Below are 19,672 nucleotides of genomic sequence, written 5' to 3' on the forward strand. Positions count from 1 at the left end.
AAAACTTTTTTTTTAAAGGAAAAACTCCAGACTTAAGTTCAATTAAAAAAACCCTTCAATATTCTTAAGAATATTGCTTCGGTTACGTGTTGCTAAGAATGACAATCCTGAGTTGGATGGACAGCACATCCCCATCCATATACTCTTTTCCTTTTTTAAACAATAGGATCTAAGATATCCTCTCAGGGCATTTTGGAAGAATGCTTTCAAAAAGGGAACTGAGGTCCAAGAAACAGTGACATGGAGAACAGGAAGAACAAGTTTTATAGAAACCTTGTGTTATCCAAATGTACTTCAGTCTGATTTACGCTTCTGATACGTAGGCAGATTTTTTATTTTCAAACGTGCCAGGTAAAATTCCCACTTTTGAATAACAGCAAAACCGGAAAAAGATGCTTTACACGTAATAAATGTTCTCCATCCTTTCTGAAATGCACCAAAGCAAAAAGCCTCTGAAGTCAAAAAATGAGACATAATTCCTTGCTCACTGCAGGAGACACGCAAGTGCCCCTCCTTTACCCAACACCAAGAGACCGACGGCCGGGCAGTGTAAGGCGGGTGGCGCTGCAGCTGACATGGAGGAGAGTCTAAATCTGAAGACACTTTTCCACACTTAGGACAAGTTCTTCACTTTCATGCTTTATTGAAAGTAGAATATGAATCAAAGACAGGCATTGGTAAGCAGGTTATGTCTCTAAAATTACTTTTCGTTCAGAGCAGAATGTTGTCTCATCTACTTGATACAATCCTTTATGGACCAACGCATCTGGTATGAAACTCGAGCAAGGAAATATAACAGAACTTTATTCCCTCCCACGACTATAAATCTCATATGTAAACATGATTTACTATTACTGCTACTAAACTTGTTCCGTCTTTACTTGCCCCCTCCCACCCACCACCCCCCTTAAATATAAAATTGGAAACATTTCCTTCAAGTCTGATGTCCATCAGTGCAATCTGCTTTATTTGACATAAGGCATTTGGGACAGTCACGTTTGAATCGATTTCTGCCTTTTGGAAGGGGCATGTAATGGTTTAATTCTTAAATCCACCTTTGCTTTAATGCCCTAACATGTCAAACTCCTCTTCCCCTCTGGTCATTTCTTAGCAGTCAGCAAGTATTCAAAGATTAATGTCCAAGAAGACCAGTACCTGGGAAAAGAAACACACGTGGAGGGATAGTTGTGAACTACAGATTAAAAGGTCATGGATTCCATTTACCAAGAACACATCATCAACAGGGAACATCCAATTTAATAAATGAGCACAGCAGCACCTTGGTGTGGGAGGATAAGACAAAATACCAGCAGACTCCAGGCCCTACGCTAAATCACATTTCTGTTGAAAGCCATGTGCTTCCTAAGTGTATCTTCACACAAACTAACCAGATTTTATTGATGCTTTCATTTAATGACCATTTTTCTTTTTTGAGACAGTTTCACTCTTGTTGCCCAGGCTAGAGTGCAATGGTGCAATCTTGGCTCACTGCAACCTTCACCTCCCAGGTTCAAGCAATTCTCCTGTCTCAGCCTCCCAAGTCGCTGGGATTACAGGTGCATGCCACCACGCCTGGCTAATTTTTGTATTTTTAGTAGAGACGGGGTTTCACCATGTTGGCCAGACTGGTCTCGAACTCCTGACCTCAAGTGACCCAGCTGACTTGACCTCCCAAAGTGCTGGGATTACAGGCAAGAGCCACCGTGCCCAGCCAGTGACCATTTTTCATAAAGACATTTTTTGCTTTGTTTTGACCCATCAGGAGTCCCTTTGTAGTGGTAACATGCAGACAACAAAGCTGCAGCAAGAGGAAGACTTTATTTCGGCCAGTAGATTTGTCTCTTATTTGCTTTAGCAAGGAATACCTGGTATGTGATTCAAAGTCATTCCTTAGTAAAATCACGGCCTGCCATGGGCTTCTGGAGTAGCCGGCAAAGAATCAAGACAGCAACAGGAAAATCCGAAAACGTCAAAGGTCTGTATCTGATGACTTCTTGAATATTATCGGTGTGCACAACTACATGGCCCAGATGTAGTACGAGCACCACCGTGTCTTGAAGTAATAATCCAACAAATGCCTTAATGCTAAGTGATTAATTAAATCTTTTCACTGAACCTGATAAAATCTGACAAATTCTTGTACCACTAATTCTTAATAGTTACACACAAACTGTTTTGCTCTAGGAGGGGACTTAATAGGAAGAACTGGGAAAAGGTTAAAAATAAATCTCGAAATGCCACTAGCTAATTTCCCAACCTCCCATAAAATGAGAAAGGGAAGGCCAAATGGACATCTGGCAAGAAACAGTTCTCACACACAGGCCCCAGCTGAGGCCCCATCTGAGGCTTGAGTGTTGAAAAAGATAATGAAGAAGCTTGAATAAGAAATGCATTTAACTAAAATTAATTTCAGTCATGAGACTCAGATTGGATTAAAATTTAAAAATCAAATTATAGCCTTCGCTTTAATAGAAAATTACAGGATGACTCTGACATTCATGAACAAAACATGACAAATGTAACTTACCTTTAAACCCTTCTTCTGGCATACAAACTGAAAAAAAGAAAAAAAGTAATTCTAAATTGAAAAGATTGTCGTGACAGACAGTAATAAGATCACTTCAATGCTTAAAGACAAAGTTTAAAATAACTTTTGATTATCTTAGTCACCTGTAATAATCATCTTTGAAGTTATGGATGTTATTAATCTCAGAACAATCTTTGTTTCTGTTTTTATCAAAGCAATACATATGCATCATTTAAAAAGTCAAATACTGACAGGACAAGGTTTGTAACTGGGGCACACCTTGTGCACGACTCTAGGAGTGGCCTGGGGGGAAGCCACGTAGCTGACTCCTCCGGACTTGTGTCTCTTGGCCTCCTCCTCCCGTTCGTTCCCAAGTTCTGGAAGGAGTCACTTTTGACTCTCATAGCAGCTTCTTCTGGTGTTTAGCCTATTTCTAAATAACATGCTTTTCATAATTTTATTTATTTACTTTTTTTTTTTTTTTGAGAGGGAATCTAGCTCTGTCGCCCAGGCTGGAGTGCAGCGGCATGATCTCAGCTCACTGCAACCAATGCTTCCTGGGTTCAAGCAATTCTCCTGCCTCAGCCTCCCAAGTAGCTGGGATTACAGGCACCTGCTACCACGCCGGGCTAAATTTTGTATTTTTAGTAGAGACAGGGTTTCACCATGTTGGCCAAGCCGGTCTTGAACTCTTGACCTCAAGTGATCCACCCGCCTCAGCCTCCCAAAGTGATTACAGGAGTGGGCCATCATGCCCGGCCTACTTCACAATTTTAGATAAAATCTAATAAATTCTTCAGTGAATGATACAAACAGCCGTTTCACCGCTTACATAGCACCTGTCCCTGACCCAGCCTCCTGATGAAGTGGTGTTTGTTGTTGTTAAGCCAGTCTCCAGGGCTGGCATTACTTTTTACTCCATTAATACTGGTCACAGTAGAATGCCTTCGTGCACCTTGGTTTTATTTCCTATGTGGTATGACTTGGTCTTTCTGGGCTTAGTAACTACTGAATTACTGATGTGTTTCATTTTCTCTGTATTTATCTCCAATTCACATGTAAATTCTTAAAGACTTGTAACCTCTTGAAGACATTCATCATCACTTCCACTTTTCCTTGTGGCATCCCTTCCTGAAGCTCGCGTCCCACCACTCCAATATGGATCAGGTGTCTTCGCTGCCTGCTGAAGAACAGCAGTTCTGAGACTTCCCTTCACCATCTTCTAGGGCATCTTATCCTAGGCTGATCCCCTATTTACTGGGTCCACTGTTGATTTCTTTCTTGATTTAATGTTTAAGAAAAAGAACACATCCTCACACAGTATCTTGGCAGATGGTGCATGACAGATCAATCTTTAGAGGCCTTATATATGTTCAAGGGGCCATCAGGTGTGAGGGTTACAGAATTCTAGATTGGAACTCGCTTTCCCTCAGATCTCGTGGGCACTGCTCCATTATCTCGTCTTTGACTTCATCCTGTGAATTCGACTGGCTTTCCCTCCTACTTCTAGATGCTTTCCTGACCGTCTTACCCTTAGTTTTTTACTTACTGTATCAAACCCAGGGTGCAATCATTTTTTACATTTCCATGAACTCTTTTCTATGCTCCAAATGTTCCTTTTATATAGTTCCTCTTCCTGTTTTCTTTTTTTTTTTTTTTGGCCATTATTTATAGGTTATTTTCCAGCTTTCTTATGCTTCCTATGCTATTTCCTCGACAAATTTTGGTCCCAGGCTTTCATTCCTCAACTATCTGGCTGCTCATATCTACCTAAGTATGAGGTACTAAAAAGATTTCTGGGCCAGGTGCAGTGGTTCACACCTGTAATCTCAGCAAATTGGGAGGCTGAGGCAGGCAGATCATGAGGTCAGGAGTTCTACAGCAGCCTGGACAACATAGTGAAACCCTGTCCCTACTAAAAATACAAAAATTAGCTGGGCATGGTGGCAGGCGCCTGTAGTCCCAGCTACTCGGGAGGCTGAGGCAGAAGAATCGCTTGAACCCAGGAGGGGGAGATTGCAGTGAGCTGAGTCGCGCCACTGCATTCCAGCTTGGGCAACAGTGAGACTCCATCTCGGGGGGAAAAAAAAAGATGTCTGAAATCTCTGTTCAGTGGGCAATGGTGGGATTGACTAAAGGGTGCCTGGGACATGAACCAGCTTTAAAAAAAATACACACAAGGCCAGGTTCAATAGCTCATATCTGTAATCCCAGCACTTTGGGATGCCAAGATGGACGGATCATCTGAGGACAGAAATTTGAGACCAGCCTGGCCAATATAGTGAAACCCCGTCTCTACCAAAAATACAAAAGTTAGCCAGGCATGGTGGCACATGCCTATAGCCCCAGCTACCCAGGAGGCTGAGCTAGGAGAATCACTTGAACCCCGGAGGCAGAGTGAGCCATACTGCACTCTGGCCTGGGTGACAGAACGAGGCTCCATCTCAAAAAAATAAAAAATAAAAACCAAACATAGTATTTGTACATATTTATGGGGAACAGGTGATATTTTGACATATGCACACAATGTATAATGATCACATCAGGGTATTTAGTATATCCATCACCTTGAATATTATTTCATCTTTTTTGAGACAGGGTCTCAATCTGTCACCCAGGCTTAAGTGTAGTGGCATGATTACAGCCCACTGCAGCCTCCAACTCCTGGGCTCAAGCAATCCACCCACCTCAGCCTCCCAAGTATCTGAGACCACAGGTGCAAGCCACCATACCTGGCTTTTTAAAATTTGTAGTAGAGACAGGGTCTCACTATGTTGCCCAGGCTGGTCTTGAACTCTTGGGCTCAAGTGATCCACTGCACCCGGCCTATCATTTCTTTGTGTTGGGAACATTGCATTATCTTTTCTTCTAGCTCTTTTGAAATATACAACATATCACCCTACTGTGCTATCGAACACCAGAACTTATTCCTTCTATCAAATTCTATGTTTGTACCCATTAACAAACCTCCCTTCATACAGCCCCTTTCCCACCCACTCATAACTATCATTCTACAGCCACAAGATCAGCTTTTTTAGCTCCTACGTATGAGAAAATATAGTATTGTCTTTCTGAGCCTGGCTTATTTCACTTAACATAATTTCCTCCAGTTTCATCCATGTTGCTGCAAATGACAGGATTTCATTTTTTTAATCGCTGAATAATAGTATCCCATTGTATGTGTACATATAAATATAACATATCTTATCATTGCATCTACTGATGGACATGTAGGTTGATTCCATACCTTGGCTGTTGTGAACAGTGCTGCAATAAACATGAGACTGCAGATATCCTTTTGATACACTGATTTCTTTTCCTTTGGATAAATACCACTAGTGGGATTGCTGGATCATATGGCAGTTATATTTTTAGTTTTCTGAGAAACTTCCATACTGTTTTCCATAATGGCTGTACTAATTTACATTCTCACCAACAGTGTATAAGAGTTCCCTTTTCTCTGCATCCTAGTTACATGTTATTGTCTTTTTGATAACAGCCATGCTAACTGGGATAAGGTGGTATCTCACTGTGATTCTGATTTGAATTTCCCTGATGATTAGTGACGCTGAGCATCTTTCATACACCTATTGGCCATGTTTATGTCTTCTTTTGAGAAACATCTATTCAGGTCCATTGCCTACTTTTTAATGAGATTATATTTTCTCCCATTCTACAGGTTGTCTCCTCAACTCTGCTGATTATTTCCTTTGCTGTGCAGAAGCTTTTTAGTTTAATATAGTCCATCTCGTTATTTTTGGTTTTGTTCCCTGTGCTTTGAGGTCTCAGCTAAAATCTGTCTAGACCAACGTTTGACAGCATTTCCCCCATATTGAATTCTAGCAATTTCATAGTTTCAAGTCTTACATTTAAGTCTTTAATCCATTTATAGTTGATTTTAACATATAGTGAGAGACGGAGGTCTGGTCTCATTTCTCTGCATATGGATATCCAGTTTTCCCAGCAAAATTTATTGAAGAGGGTGCCCTTTCCCCAATGTATGTTCTTGGTGCTGTTGTCATAAATTAGTTGGCTGTAAATACATGAATTTATGTTTGGATTCTTTATTCTGTTCCATTGTCCTATGTTTTTATACCAATACCATGCTGTTTAGGTTACCATAGCTTTGTAGTATATTTTGAAACCAGGTAGCATGATGCCTCCAGCTTTGTTCTTTTTGTTGAGGATTAAGATTTGGCTATTCAGGGTCTTTTGTGCTTCCATATGAATTTTAGGATTGTATTTTTCTATTTCTGTGAGGAATGTCATTGGTATTTTGATAGGGACTGCATTTAATCTGTAGATTACTTTGGGTAATATGGTAATTTTAACAATATTAATTTTTCTGATCCATGAGCACAGGATGTCTTTCCATTTGTTTGTGTCTTTCAATTTCTTACATTAGTGTTTTGTAGTTTTCCTTGTAGAGGTGTTTCACTTCCTTGGTTAAATTTATTCCTAGGTATTTAATCCTAATTTTTTTGTAGCTATTATTATTGGAATTGCTTTCTTTTTTTTTTTTTTTGAGATGGAGTCTCTCTGTCATCCAGGCTAGAGAGTGCAGTGGTGTGATCTTGGCTCACTGCAACCTCCACCCACTGGGTTCAAGCAATTCTCCTGCCTCAGCCTCCCTAATAACTGGGATTATAGGCATGCACTACCATGCCTGGTTAATTTTTGTAATTTCAGTAGAGAAGGGGTTTCACCATGTTGGCCAGGCTGGTCACGAACTCCTGACTTCAACTGATCCACCTGCCTCGCTCTCCCAAAGTGCTGGGATTACAGGCATTAGCCACTGCGCCCAGCCGCTCTCTTGATTTCTTTTTCAGCTAGTTCTTATTGGTGTATAGTAATGCTGCTAATTTTTGTATGTTGATTTTTGTTAGGCGAACATGATAATCACTACACTATAGAAACTCACTTTGTACACTGACTTTTGTATCCTGCAATTTTACTGAATGTTTATCAGTTGTTGTAAGAGTATTTTCGTGGCCATCTTTAGGTTTTTCTACATATATAACGTAATGTCGGCCTGGCACGGTGGCTCATGCCTGTAATCCTACCATTCTGGGAGGCCCAGGTGGCCGGATCACATGGGGTCAGGAGTTCGAGATCAGCCTGGCCAATATGGGAAATCCTCATCTCTAGTAAAAATACAAAAATTAGCTGGGTGTCATGGCACATGTGCCTGTAGTCCCATCTACTCAGGAGTCTGAGGCACAAGAATTACTTGAACCCAGGAGGTGGTGGCTGCAGTGAGCTGAGATCGTGCCACTGTACTCCAGCCTGGGCAACAGAGACAGACTCTATTTAAAAAAAAGAAAAAAAAGCACGTCATCTGCAAAAAGGGACCATTTAATTTCCTCTTGTCCAATTTTGCATGCTTTTTACTTATTTCTCTTGCCTAATTGCTCTTGCTAGGACTTCCAATACTATGCTGAATAAGAGTGGTGAAAATGCCTCTCCTTCTCTATTGCAGTTCTTAGAGGAAAGCCTTTAAGCTTTTCGCCATTAAGTATGATGTCAGCTGTGGGTTTCTCACATATGGCCTTTATTATATTGAGGTATGTTCCTTCTGTACTTAATTTGTTGAGAGTTTTTACCATGAAGGGATGCTGAATTTTATCAAATGCTTTTTCTTTGTCTATTAAGATGATCATATGATTTTTGTCCTTCATTCTGCTGATGTGATGTATTGATTTGCATATGTTGAACCATTCTTGCATCCCTGGGAGAAATCCCACTTGATCATACAGAACCAGACTTTTTACATCTATTGGTTATTTTTTTGACTAGTTTCCCTGGAGAGAAATCCCTTCCCACCTGGGGGAAGGTAAGTAATGGGCTGCCCGAATTTGAGCAAAGGGCTAGGAGATAGTCTCCTATTTGGTATAGGCTTTGTTCCCAACTAGTTTAATTTTTCCAAGTGTGGAAACACATAATTCTGGGTGCCCATCTGAGGTACAGGTGGGGTGGGGAAGTGAAAAGGATGTGAAGGGCAGGGAGTTGTCTAACTGCTTCTTATACAGTTTTCCAAACAAGTATCGTGTTATCTTGTTTTTAGGCTCACAATTCATTCCCACCTTCAGAGGTACCTGGGCCTCTAATTTGTGTGTGCCTGTCTGGGGCACTGCAATTTGACTTAGCTTTGCTTCTTGTTGACCTCCTCCATCGGCAGAGCTCACATTTATTTCAGTTTCCTCAGGTTAGCTTTCCAAGATACCTTTCTCTCCTTTCTATGATCTTTTAAGACCAACAATGTATTCTACTGTAATAACATGTGGAAGCTTTTTTCGAGGTGCAAAGTAAAAGCATTGTACACTAAAGCTTCAATATCTAAAATCCCACCTCCATTTAACACCTAATCAGCAGATTCCTAAAACAAATTCATCTTTACCTTGCATGACATCATCCATTGCAGCATAATCTGCAATTGGTTCATCAGCCTAGAAAACAAATGAAGACAATTCAAAACCACAAGGGAGCAGGAATCTGAAATCTGAAGTATGGCCCATGATTCAACTACTGATATTGCTACAAGACACAAAAACACACTATACAGTAGAGAACTCAGTTTGAGCCACAGCCAGCGGTGTCCAGGTTTAACAGTGGATGCCCTGGTGGCTATGGGTCTAGAGTCAACACCTCAGAAATGGTACACTGTGTGTGTGAAGAGGAAAGGCAGAGGGGACTATTTTCCCACTCTTAAAGACACCTTTAGACATGGAAATGTTTAGACACCCTGGGGTTACTAAAGACTGATGTAACCAATGTGAGCTAAGATACTGGTAGTGGTAGTGAGGGGTACAAATAAAAAGTTAGACTGGTCCTCTCAGAATACCAATTAGGTTAAAATTATACTTTTGTCCCACGTCACCAGCAAGAACAAGATACCCATTTCCTTTTCAGGAGGAAGCTTATGATGTCTGAGCTTATGATAAGGTTAGCTGCAAGGATAATGAGGCCAATGACCAGTACAGACTCTAGCTGCCCATGTGAAGTACAAACCGTTCAACAATACAGGCTGTTTCTAGGACGTTAGACAGGATCATTAGGATCTAGCAACTCAGTGTGTTTTCAAAACCATTTCACAGAGCCTATAGTTCCAGGAAATGCAGAATGTTAAACAGAGAGAGGGGTTAGGTGGTGGGATGAGGGGTGTGTGTGCATGGATGGGGTAGATATGGGTCTGCCTCATCACTCCAGGGCCTAACTTTATCACACCAGAACTGGGGCTCCAAGGTTTGAAAAGCATACATTTCACAGTTCAAAATAAAAAACCTGAACAATGATTCTACCACATGATGTTGTGGTATTTGGAACAGCAGGGATTCTTTTGGCCAAGAAACAAAAGAGGCAATGGGAAGCGACTAAATCAGGCCCTTAGAGAGGGTAGAATTGGGTAAATGAGGCTGGTTCAGTGACTTTTCTATTTCTTTCTTTCGAGACAGAGTCTCCCTCTGTTGCCCAGGCTGGAGTGCAGTGGCGCAATCTTGGCTCACTGCAACCTCCACCTCACAAGTTCATGCCATTCTCCTGTCTCAGCCTCCCGAGTAGCTGGGATCACAGGTGCCCACCACCACGCCCGGCTAATTTTCTTGCATTTTGGGTACAGATGGGGTTTCACCATGCTGGCCAGGCTGGTCTTGAACTCCTGACCTCATGATCCGCCCGCTTCAACCTCCCAAAGTGTGGAGATTACAGGCGTGAGCTACCATGCCCAGTGGAAGTAGGGGCTTCTAAGACACTGTCAAAGAAAAGTCACTGAGGCCGGGCGCAGTGGCTCACACCTGTAACCCCAGCACTTTGTGAGTGGAGGCGGGCAGATCACCTGAGGTCAGGAGTTCGAGACCAGCTTGGCCAACATGGTGAAACCCTGACTCTACTAAAAATACAAAAAATTGGCCAGGAGTGGTGGCACATGCTTGTAATCCCAGGTACTCGGGAGGCTAAGGCAAGATAACTGCTTAAACCTGGGAGGCAGAGCTTGCAGTGAGCTGAGATGGTGCCACTGCACTCCAGCCTGGGCGACACAGCGAGATTCCATCTCAAAAAAAAAAAAAAAAAAAGAAGTCCCTACTTTCTATATCTACTAAATCCAAAACCAATTTCCATGTCCTGGACAGAATCCCATTAAGTCATGTATGTGACTGTTGTGACAGAACCTTGTGTTTTTACCCTTGTTTCCTAGCTTGGCTGGCTAGTACTTTTGAACCAAAAGGAAAAGAGGAGATACTTGAATACTATGAAGTATGGTTAACTAATTCTGCTGAACCGGAAGTTAGGGAAAAGCTTACGGAGGAGGCTGAATCTACTTTTAACTATGAAAAACTATGAAAATCTCAGCAGACATATATTTTAAAGTATAAAATAAGTTACTATTCACACTGGTCACAAGTCTATCCTCTACCCATCTTTTGCTTTTTTTTTTTGTGGGGGCAGCATTTCAAATTAAGTTGCAGACATCAGTATCATTAGTGTGGTTTTAAGAACAGATCCATCCAGTCCAAAAAAGGAAAAAAAAAAAAAAAAAAAGCAGGGGTGGGGATTGGAGGGCATTGGGGAGGGGACACCACAGAAACTTTGTGACCTGAGACCAGATCACTCAGCTTTCCTCTTTGGAATGACAGTCAATCCTCAAGTGTTCAGAGGGCCACAACCCAGTATCACTCCCTTCCTCCCAGTGTGAGAGGAATGAAAACTAGATCTGTATCTGGAGAAAAATGGGGGCCCTTGTGACAGAAAATCAAATGGGAAAAATGAGGCGTGAAGCTTAGCAGTTGGGCAGGTGGGATTTATACCACTGCCCTGCCCTACCAGGGAAAAGGAAAGTAATGATGTACCCTGATCCCACCAAGGCATAGAAATTGATCCAGGTGATCCAGGAAAGGCCAAGGAAAGCCTTCACTTTCACCTTCTCAGGGTACCAGCAGTTGCTGATGCTGTGGCATAACAGCACCTACTGTAACACACAAGAACAAGATATGATGATGTCCTGACCTCCTCTAAGTCTCTTGGGGCTCAGTCAGAGCTAGGCTGAGCTGCAAAAACTCACAGCATTCATTTACCACTGCCCTCTGCTAAAGACCCAACGCATCCTTTAACCACCATTTCACACAGTTTACACATAGTTATATAACATGTAAAACCTTGAGTTCTTTAGCTAAGGAGCTGTTTACTTACCTTTAATAAAATGACAGATTCAGGAATGACGCCAAGGGTGCCTAGGGTGGCACAGTCATCACTTAAAATCTTTCCATCAATCGACAAATTCTGGTCAAAAGGAGCAACTGAAAATGCATGCATGATCTGTGCCAATATAAAAGAGACAAAGTCCATATAAAGCAAAACACTAAGACTTATACCCTATTTAAATAAATTACGTATGGATTCTTAAAAAAACAAAAAGGCTTCAGAGTACAAAACCACTGTTGCTTACAGTCAGCCTACTTGTTATACTCCTACTGAGGCTATCGTCCCTATATATCCGGGAACATCCTTAGGAGGTCTGGTAGAGTATTAGGAAACAATTACACACACAGATGCATTTGTTCCTTACCTTACCAGCTTCCCAAGGATGGAGGTGTGGGGAAATAAAACGAGTAAAAAGTGGCGCTGGGCCGATGGCTACTCTGAGGCGTGGGCAAGGTCATCACTGTCACCCCACCATTCCCAGGCCCCATATCCTTTCATCAACAAGTCAAGTCCAAATTCTTTCTTCTTTCTTTTTTTTTTTTTTTTTTTTTTTTTTGTGTGTGTGCTGAGACAGGGTCTCACTCTGTCACCCAGGCTGGAGTGCAGTGGCGCGATTATGGTTCATTGCAGCCTTGAACTCCCAGGCTCAAGGGATCCTCCCACCTAAGCCTTCTGAGTAGCTGAGACTACAGATGTGTGCCACCATGTCTGGCTGATTTTTAATTTTTTTTGTAGACACGAGGTCTTGCTATGTTGACCAGGCTGGTCTCGAACTCTTAGACTCAAGCAATCCTCCCATCTCAGTCTCCTGAATTGCAGAGATTACAGGCATGAGCCACTGCACCTGGCCCAAAATTCTTTCTTAAAACCATCTTTAAATTCTCTCTTTTGTTCTTATTCCTTCAGCAAATGGCTTGGGGTATATAATTCAGCCCTTGGAACTGTCACATATTCTTAGACTGAGTCTTGCCTCTAGGAAGCAAAATATGAATTTCTGAAGGGTAGGGACCACATGCCCCACCCCAGTTCTGGCCAAGTGTTAAAAATTAAATATGGTGGGGTGCAGTGGCTCACGCCTGTAATCCCAACACTTTGGGAGGCCGAGGTGGATGGGTCACCTGAGGTCAGGAGTTTGAGACCAGCCTGACCAATATGGCAAAACCCCGTCTCTACTAAAAATACAAAATTAGCTGGGTGTGGTGGCACATGCCTGTAATCTCAGCTACTCGGGAGGCTGAGGTCGGAGAATTGCCTGAATCCAGGAGATGGAGGTTGTGGTGAGCCGTGATCATGCCATTGCACTCCAGCCTGTACATCAAGAGCAAAACTCCATCTCAAAAAAAAAAAAAAAAAAAAAAAAAAGTAAATACATTCCAGATGAGTGTGGTGGCTTATGCTTGTGATCCCAGCACTTTGGGAGGCTGAGGCAGGTGGATCACCTGAGGTCAGGAGTTCGAAACCATCCTGGCCAACATGGCAAAACCCTATCTCTACTAAAAATACAAAAATTAGCTGGGAGTAGTGCCACGTGCCTGTAATCCTAGCTACTTGGGAGGCTGAGGCAGAAGAATCACTTGAACCCAGGAAGCAGAGGTTGCACTGAGCCGAGACTGCACCACTGCATTCCAGCCTGGGCGAAAGAGCAAGACACTGTCTCAAAAATACATACATACATACATACATTCCAAAATAATGGTATTCATAATATTTAAATGTTTTTACAAATTCAGAAAGGTTTTTTAAATTTTATCATTTCTGGGTCATGTTTACCTCTGGAGGGCAAGCAGAAGTTGGGCTCAGAGAGGCAAACACAGGTAACCTTCAATGACACCTTTAATTCTTAAGTCGGTAGACAAGTCCAAGAATATTCATTTTAGTATGCTTTTTAACTTACCCATAAAATGTATGCTATTACATGTATCTCATATTACGCCACCATCCATGATGTCATGGGAAAACCATTCTGCCCTTTCCTGTACTCTATTCTTTGGATGTGGAAAGACAAAACGAGCCTCACAAATCAACCCTGAACTGCGTGTGTAACAGGGCCCAAGAGCTTGACAGGCCAGGGTGATGGGGACCAGAAAAGTGATTTTAATAATGGCACCAAAGACAAATAAGAACAAAGATAACAGCACTGGCCTCCTCCCTAACTGCTGGGACAGAATCTTACCTGGATTTTTCAAAAGAACATTAGCACCCAAAAAGCAGGCAGGGAGAACTAACATTGTGGCTAGCAATGAAAAGTGCACTGGCATCATCAATGGTCTTCATGAAGCAATAAGCAGGAAGTACTGATAGGACAGTTCTACCCAAGCCAGCTCAGCATGCAAACATCAAGCAGAGGCATATCCAGCCCTACACTTCATGGTTCTGGAACCATGAAGATCGAGCGGAGCTATGGTGGATGTGTGCGATGCTAACTTAACATGGATAACGTCACAGCTGCTGGACTGCAGAAATGCTTGTTCATGCCCCTAAATGCTAAGTGTTTTTGTACTACCCTATGAAACTGGACAAATAGCAGATACCTCTAGATACAAGTGCCACAACGGAGGGGCTGACGTTCACACATTATACTCTGAGAATGGACAAGGACACTGAGTGTGCTGTCAACAACTAATGAAGCATTTATTAAGAAGCTACCATATGTCAAGTACTGTTCTAGGTGCTGATAATATAAAAGTGAATAATCCCGCCCTGGAGGGGTTCCCAGGAGTGAGGTCAAAACAAAGTTGTGAGGATGGTAGCAGAAGGTATGTGCAGGATCTAGCGAGCACAGGGGGACAGTCAGTTCCATGAAAGGGGCCAAGACAGGTTTCACAGACGAGTCACCATGAAAGATGAACACGTGCTACTAGTGAGGAGAAGATGGAACAGGCCAACCAAGGCAGGGAGGCCTACGGTAATAATCCTTAAACTCTAAGTGCTAGGAAAATGCCTGAGTATAAAGAACATGATAGAGGTCTGCTTAACGAGTAGGTGCGGTATTCCTGGTCTATGGAGCTAACAGGAACCATGAAAACCCTGTTGCTATCAGGGAGTGGCTCTCCTCTGCTTGTGATGGTATGTGGGGCTGAAAAAAGAAAATACAGAAGCAATCGCCTCAGCTGCCAGGCATTTCACCTCTGTGCCAAAATATTCTACTTTCTCAGGCAGGCAATACCACCCACCCACTAAAGATCTATCTTTGGGAAAATGAAATAATACAATTAAACACTGAACATCTTTTGAGAAAGGAGATGAACAAATTGTACTTCATTAACTTCATGGGATCAAAGGTGGATGAATTACTGATTAGACACAGCAAGCTTTGTAAGGTTTCAAGCAACTGTATATGGTAGATATGTCTAGAAACAAACATTTACAGATTTGCAATGGTTGTCATCCTATTAACTTAGAAATGCAGTATCCCCAGAGGAAAGGCTCCATCAAACACTAAAACACAAATTACATGCCTTAAGAAAATCACCCACCACCACCAGCTGCGGATCACGCACATGCCCACCACAAACTCTGATGCTATCCACGCTACCAGGCTCATATCTAGTTGAAGCATCACAAGCTCCCACCACTATGTAGTGAGGGGAAAGACCTTTCACTGCCCTTTCTTTGACTCTGTTTGGCCCACGGTAGTCCCTGAAGCAAGAGTGGGAGATGAGAGAGCCATTCAGGAAGAGCACCTCTGAGGGCTGTGTGAACAGCTGCCATCTTCTAGCAGCTCATTCGGGCAGGTAACATGCTCTCAGATGGAAGGGTTATTTCTGCTGACTTCTGGTTTATTCTTCAAAAATTGTAGTCCATAATAAAAGCAGCACAGGCTTTAAAAAATATCTTTATGCACAGGGGCTCTTTCTGTAATTTAAAGGTTTTGAATGTTCGAGGTTTCCCAATGACAGGCAGAAAGTCAGTGATAGAAACAAGGTTTCTTAGATGTAAAAGGTACAATAACAGAGTGAAGATATTATGCCAACACACTTATTTTCAGAGCCATGGGTTCAACCAAGGGAAATACTGTTGTCAGGACAATCTGGAACACATAACACCCTCAAAGGAAGCCTGTACTTTTGCCTCGATTACAATGATAAATATCAGCAACAAGAAAAATGTGTAACCAGTAAACTATGCCACATAAAAGTAGCAAAGGAGGAAATTTGGTCAACTTTTTGGATATCTATCAGTGACTGAAACAGATTAGAGGCCAGATTTTTTCATGGACATCTTGAATTTATCAGTTCCTTCTGCCTAGGGTTTGAGATTTACCACTGGAATGCTTATTTATGGTATGTCAGTATTGATACCAAGAAATAACAGTATCATGAAACCATTTCATAATGCCTGCACTATGGCAGTGGAACTGATTTGTAAAGCAATGCATGCTTTGGTGGGGGAATGGAGAGGGCATATCTAAAATAAATCTATATAACAATTTGGAGAACATCACTGCATAAAGAAAGGTAAAGATAATTCTGAAACTCTATCAAGGCCGGGCGTGGTGGCTCATGCCTGTAATCCCAGCACTTTGGGAGGCCGAGGCGGGTGGATAGCGAGGTAAGGAGTTCAAGACCAGTCTGGCCAAGATGGTGAAACCCTGTCTCTACTAAAAATACAAAAATTAGCCAGGTGTGGTGGCATGTACCTGTAATGCCAGCTACTCGGGAGGCTGAGGCAGAGAACTGCTTGAACCCGGGAGGTGGAGGTTGCAGTAAGCCGAGATGGCACCACTGCACTCCAACCTGGCTGACAGAGTGAGGCTCTGTCACACACACACAAAACAACTCTATCAAATAGATTTATCTGCCACCAAAAATACTGTGACAGCCTAGTGAATAAGCAATCACTAATCGCTAATAATAAGCTGCCTTTTATCTCCCATTAAATTTCACAGCAGTTCCTGGTAACAGGCTCCAATACCTATTAAGTGGTCAAAGAAAAGCACAGAGCACAATAAAGTGAGAGAACAGTTATCCCGGCACAACCTCGACATGTGACAAATTAAGTGGTTCCCAATGTTTCTCATTATTAGAAAGCTATTGCAGAACCAGCCCAAGTTTCCAGAACCCAAAATTCACTTTCATCTTCACAAAAAGATTTTTGGCTATTTTGAAAACTTTAAGTCTTTTGGAAAAAAACACAGATACATACATACATGTAAATACAGGTGGAAAGCAGGAATTCATGAAGGCCCTCTTAAGTCCAGAGCAAACTTGAACAAACATTTTCCTCACCTGAATTTTCAATTCTTTTAACGTCTGATTAGCAGAAACGAGAAGTGCTTTCTCACCACGAACTTTTCTATGTCGCATACTTCGGCGAATAACTTGCTTTTGATAGGCTATATAATTTTGATGGGATATCTTTTGCCGCTTTGTTCCACCATTGCTCTATAATGAAGATTGGAAATGAAGAAAGCACTGAAATTAACCACAATGTGACCCTTGCTCATGAAGTTTTCAGGCAAACAAAAGCTGTTTCCTTATTGGTCCCTTAACCATTTGAAATTCAATGTAAACAATGAGTAGTGACTAACGAGACTTTCTTAGCAAGCTCACATATAATTGATAGAAGAAAAGAATGAGTAATACACACCTCTAACTGCATGTAAGCAGTTCAAATGTTTGTTACAAGAGAAATTTAAAGTTTGGTGAGGGGGCTCACACCTATAATCCCAGGAGTTCAAGACCAGCCTAGGCAACATATTAAGACCCATCTCCACCAAAAATTAGCCAGGCATGGTTGCATGAGCCTGTAGTCCCAGCTACTTGGAGGGTAAGGCAGGAGGATCATCTGAGCCCAGTAGTTCCAGGCTGCAGTGAGCTACAATTGCACCACTGTACTCCAGTCTGGTGACAGAGATTCCAATCTCTTTTATGAAAAAGAAAAAAGAGAAAGATGACATTTAAAATCAAAATGATTAAGTCTGACCTTACATCAGAAAAACATAACAAATTGAAAAACTTCAATGAACAACCTGAATTTTAAACATTTTCTTCTCTTCTTGAGAATGACATAGAAACTAAGTATAAACTGCCGTGAATTTAAAAATAAAATATAGAACCTTAATTTAAAAAAAAAAACAATTTGACTAAAAATAAGACTGTACCACTTTTTCTAATGGCAAAATATACAGCCTCACTCATAAAATATTCTTGCAAAAATGTTATACCAGAATGTAATCAAACATTTATGCCCACCTTTCAATTTATAGAAATTGGAATATAGGGGATATATAAATAAAATAAGTAACATAAGGAAACAATCAGCCAAATACAGAACATGGAACAATCTAAAAGAAATCAAACTGGTCCAAGCTCAACGTCAAGAAGGGAAAGAGCCAGGCATGGTGGCTCATGCCTATAATCCCAACACTCCGGGAGGCTGAGGCGGGCGGATCAACCTGAGGTCGGGAGTTCGAGACCAGCCTAACATGGAGAAACCCCATCCCTACTAAAAATGTAAAATTAGCCGGGTGTGGTGGCTTATGCCTGTAATCCCAGCTACTAGGGAGGCTAAGGCAGGAGAATTGCTTGAACCCGGGAGGCGGAGGTTGCAGTGAGCTGAGATTGCGCCACTGCACTCCAGCCTGGGCAACAAGAGCAAAACTCCGTCTCAAAAAAAGAAGGGAGAGAAAGGGGGTCCGGAGGCAGAGTAACTGTTCCAAATTCTAAGTCTAAAGTGATACAAACAACACATATCCTGATTACATACTGGTTTGAGAGGAAAAAACTGTTCAAGACATATCTGAGTATGGGTATTAGAGGACATTAGGGAGTTTTCGTTAGTTTTCTTATTTATAAGCACATTGTTAGTATTATGTAGACACTGTCTTTATTTTTAGAGGGGAAATGTCATCATGGCCATGACTACCTAAAGGTGCTATAAAAAGGATGCCCATGGGTATGCATGATATATGCGGTACTAGTCAAGAAAAAAATAATAGATGAGGACCAAATGTCCTCTACAGTACTCCTATAAATCCCTCATCAAGAGGTTAATGATCATGGGTGCAGCACAGCAACATGGCACAAGTATACATATGTAACAAACCTGCACGTTATGCACATGTACCCTAGAACTTAAAGTATAATAATAATAAAAAAATAAAATAAAATTAAATTAAATTAAAAAAAAGAGGTTGGCCGGGCGCGGTGGCTCAAGCCTGTAATCCCAGCACTTTGGGAGGCCGAGGCGGGCGGATCACGAGGTCAGGAGATCGAGACCATCCTGGCTAACATGGTGAAACCCCGTCTCTACTAAAAATACAAAAAAACTAGCCGGGCGTGGTGGCGGGCGCCTGTAGTCCCAGCTACTCGGAGGCTGAGGCAGGAGAATGGCCTGAACCTGGGAGGCGGAGCTTGCAGTGAGCCGAGATCGCGCCACTGCACTCCAGCCTGGGTGACACAGCGCGAGACTCCGTCTCAAAAAAAAAAAAAAAAAAAAAAGAGGTTAACGATCAAGATTCTTCTGCTTTTTGTACCAAAGGTGGTGGTGGTGGTGGTGGCCGGTGAGGGGGTGGGTGAGAAGCACACGGGAGATTCTTCTGCCAACCAGGCCAGGGAATAAAAGCAGCAGGATTTTTAAGAAAATCTTTTCCTCTGATTTAATTAAATCTGGATGAGGTAACCTCAAGGCCCTGGCTCTGGTTTCCACAGTTGTCAATGAGCGTCAGCTGTGCATAAGCAGAGCGGTTTAGTGGTCATTATGGACACAGATGCCACGTATTCAGTACTCACGAGCTCCACAGTTTGCAAAGCAGAAGGTGATCAAGACCCGAACCTGAACTGGCTAGACACTGCCTGAGGCTAGTTCAGCTCTAGCCCTCAATCTACATAGGCAATTGGGTGATTCTAAGATTCACGAGAAAAAGTTAAATGCACATATGGGTTAAAAAAAAAATACAATGAAAGCTGATGAAACATTTTTCTCAATCTCAACTGTTGAAAGTAAAGA

General features: G+C 42.0%; 1 protein-coding gene across 5 annotated transcripts in view; it reads right to left on the minus strand.

Moving 5' to 3' along the window:
• Positions 1–298: 298 nt before the first annotated feature.
• USP48 (ubiquitin specific peptidase 48) overlaps positions 299–19,672 on the minus strand; it is a 104,376-nt gene continuing 85,002 nt past the window's right edge. For 2 of the 5 annotated variants that reach the window (XM_025400369.1, XM_025400361.1), the window contains exons 23-27: positions 16,951–17,106; positions 11,711–11,836; positions 8,925–8,973; positions 2,528–2,554; positions 299–1,155 (exon numbers count right to left, since the gene is read on the minus strand). In XM_025400369.1, the coding sequence (XP_025256154.1) occupies positions 1,133–1,155; positions 2,528–2,554; positions 8,925–8,973; positions 11,711–11,836; positions 16,951–17,106 (381 nt within the window). In that variant the 3' untranslated portion in view covers positions 299–1,132. The remainder of the gene's footprint in view (positions 1,156–2,527; positions 2,555–8,924; positions 8,974–11,710; positions 11,837–16,950; positions 17,107–19,672) is intronic. The other 3 variants (XM_025400392.1, XM_025400385.1, XM_025400376.1) reach the window with 3 other exon arrangements.

The sequence above is a fragment of the Theropithecus gelada genome, chromosome 1 (genome assembly GCF_003255815.1).
Source record: "Theropithecus gelada isolate Dixy chromosome 1, Tgel_1.0, whole genome shotgun sequence".
In the NCBI taxonomy this organism is placed as follows: domain Eukaryota; kingdom Metazoa; phylum Chordata; class Mammalia; order Primates; family Cercopithecidae; genus Theropithecus; species Theropithecus gelada.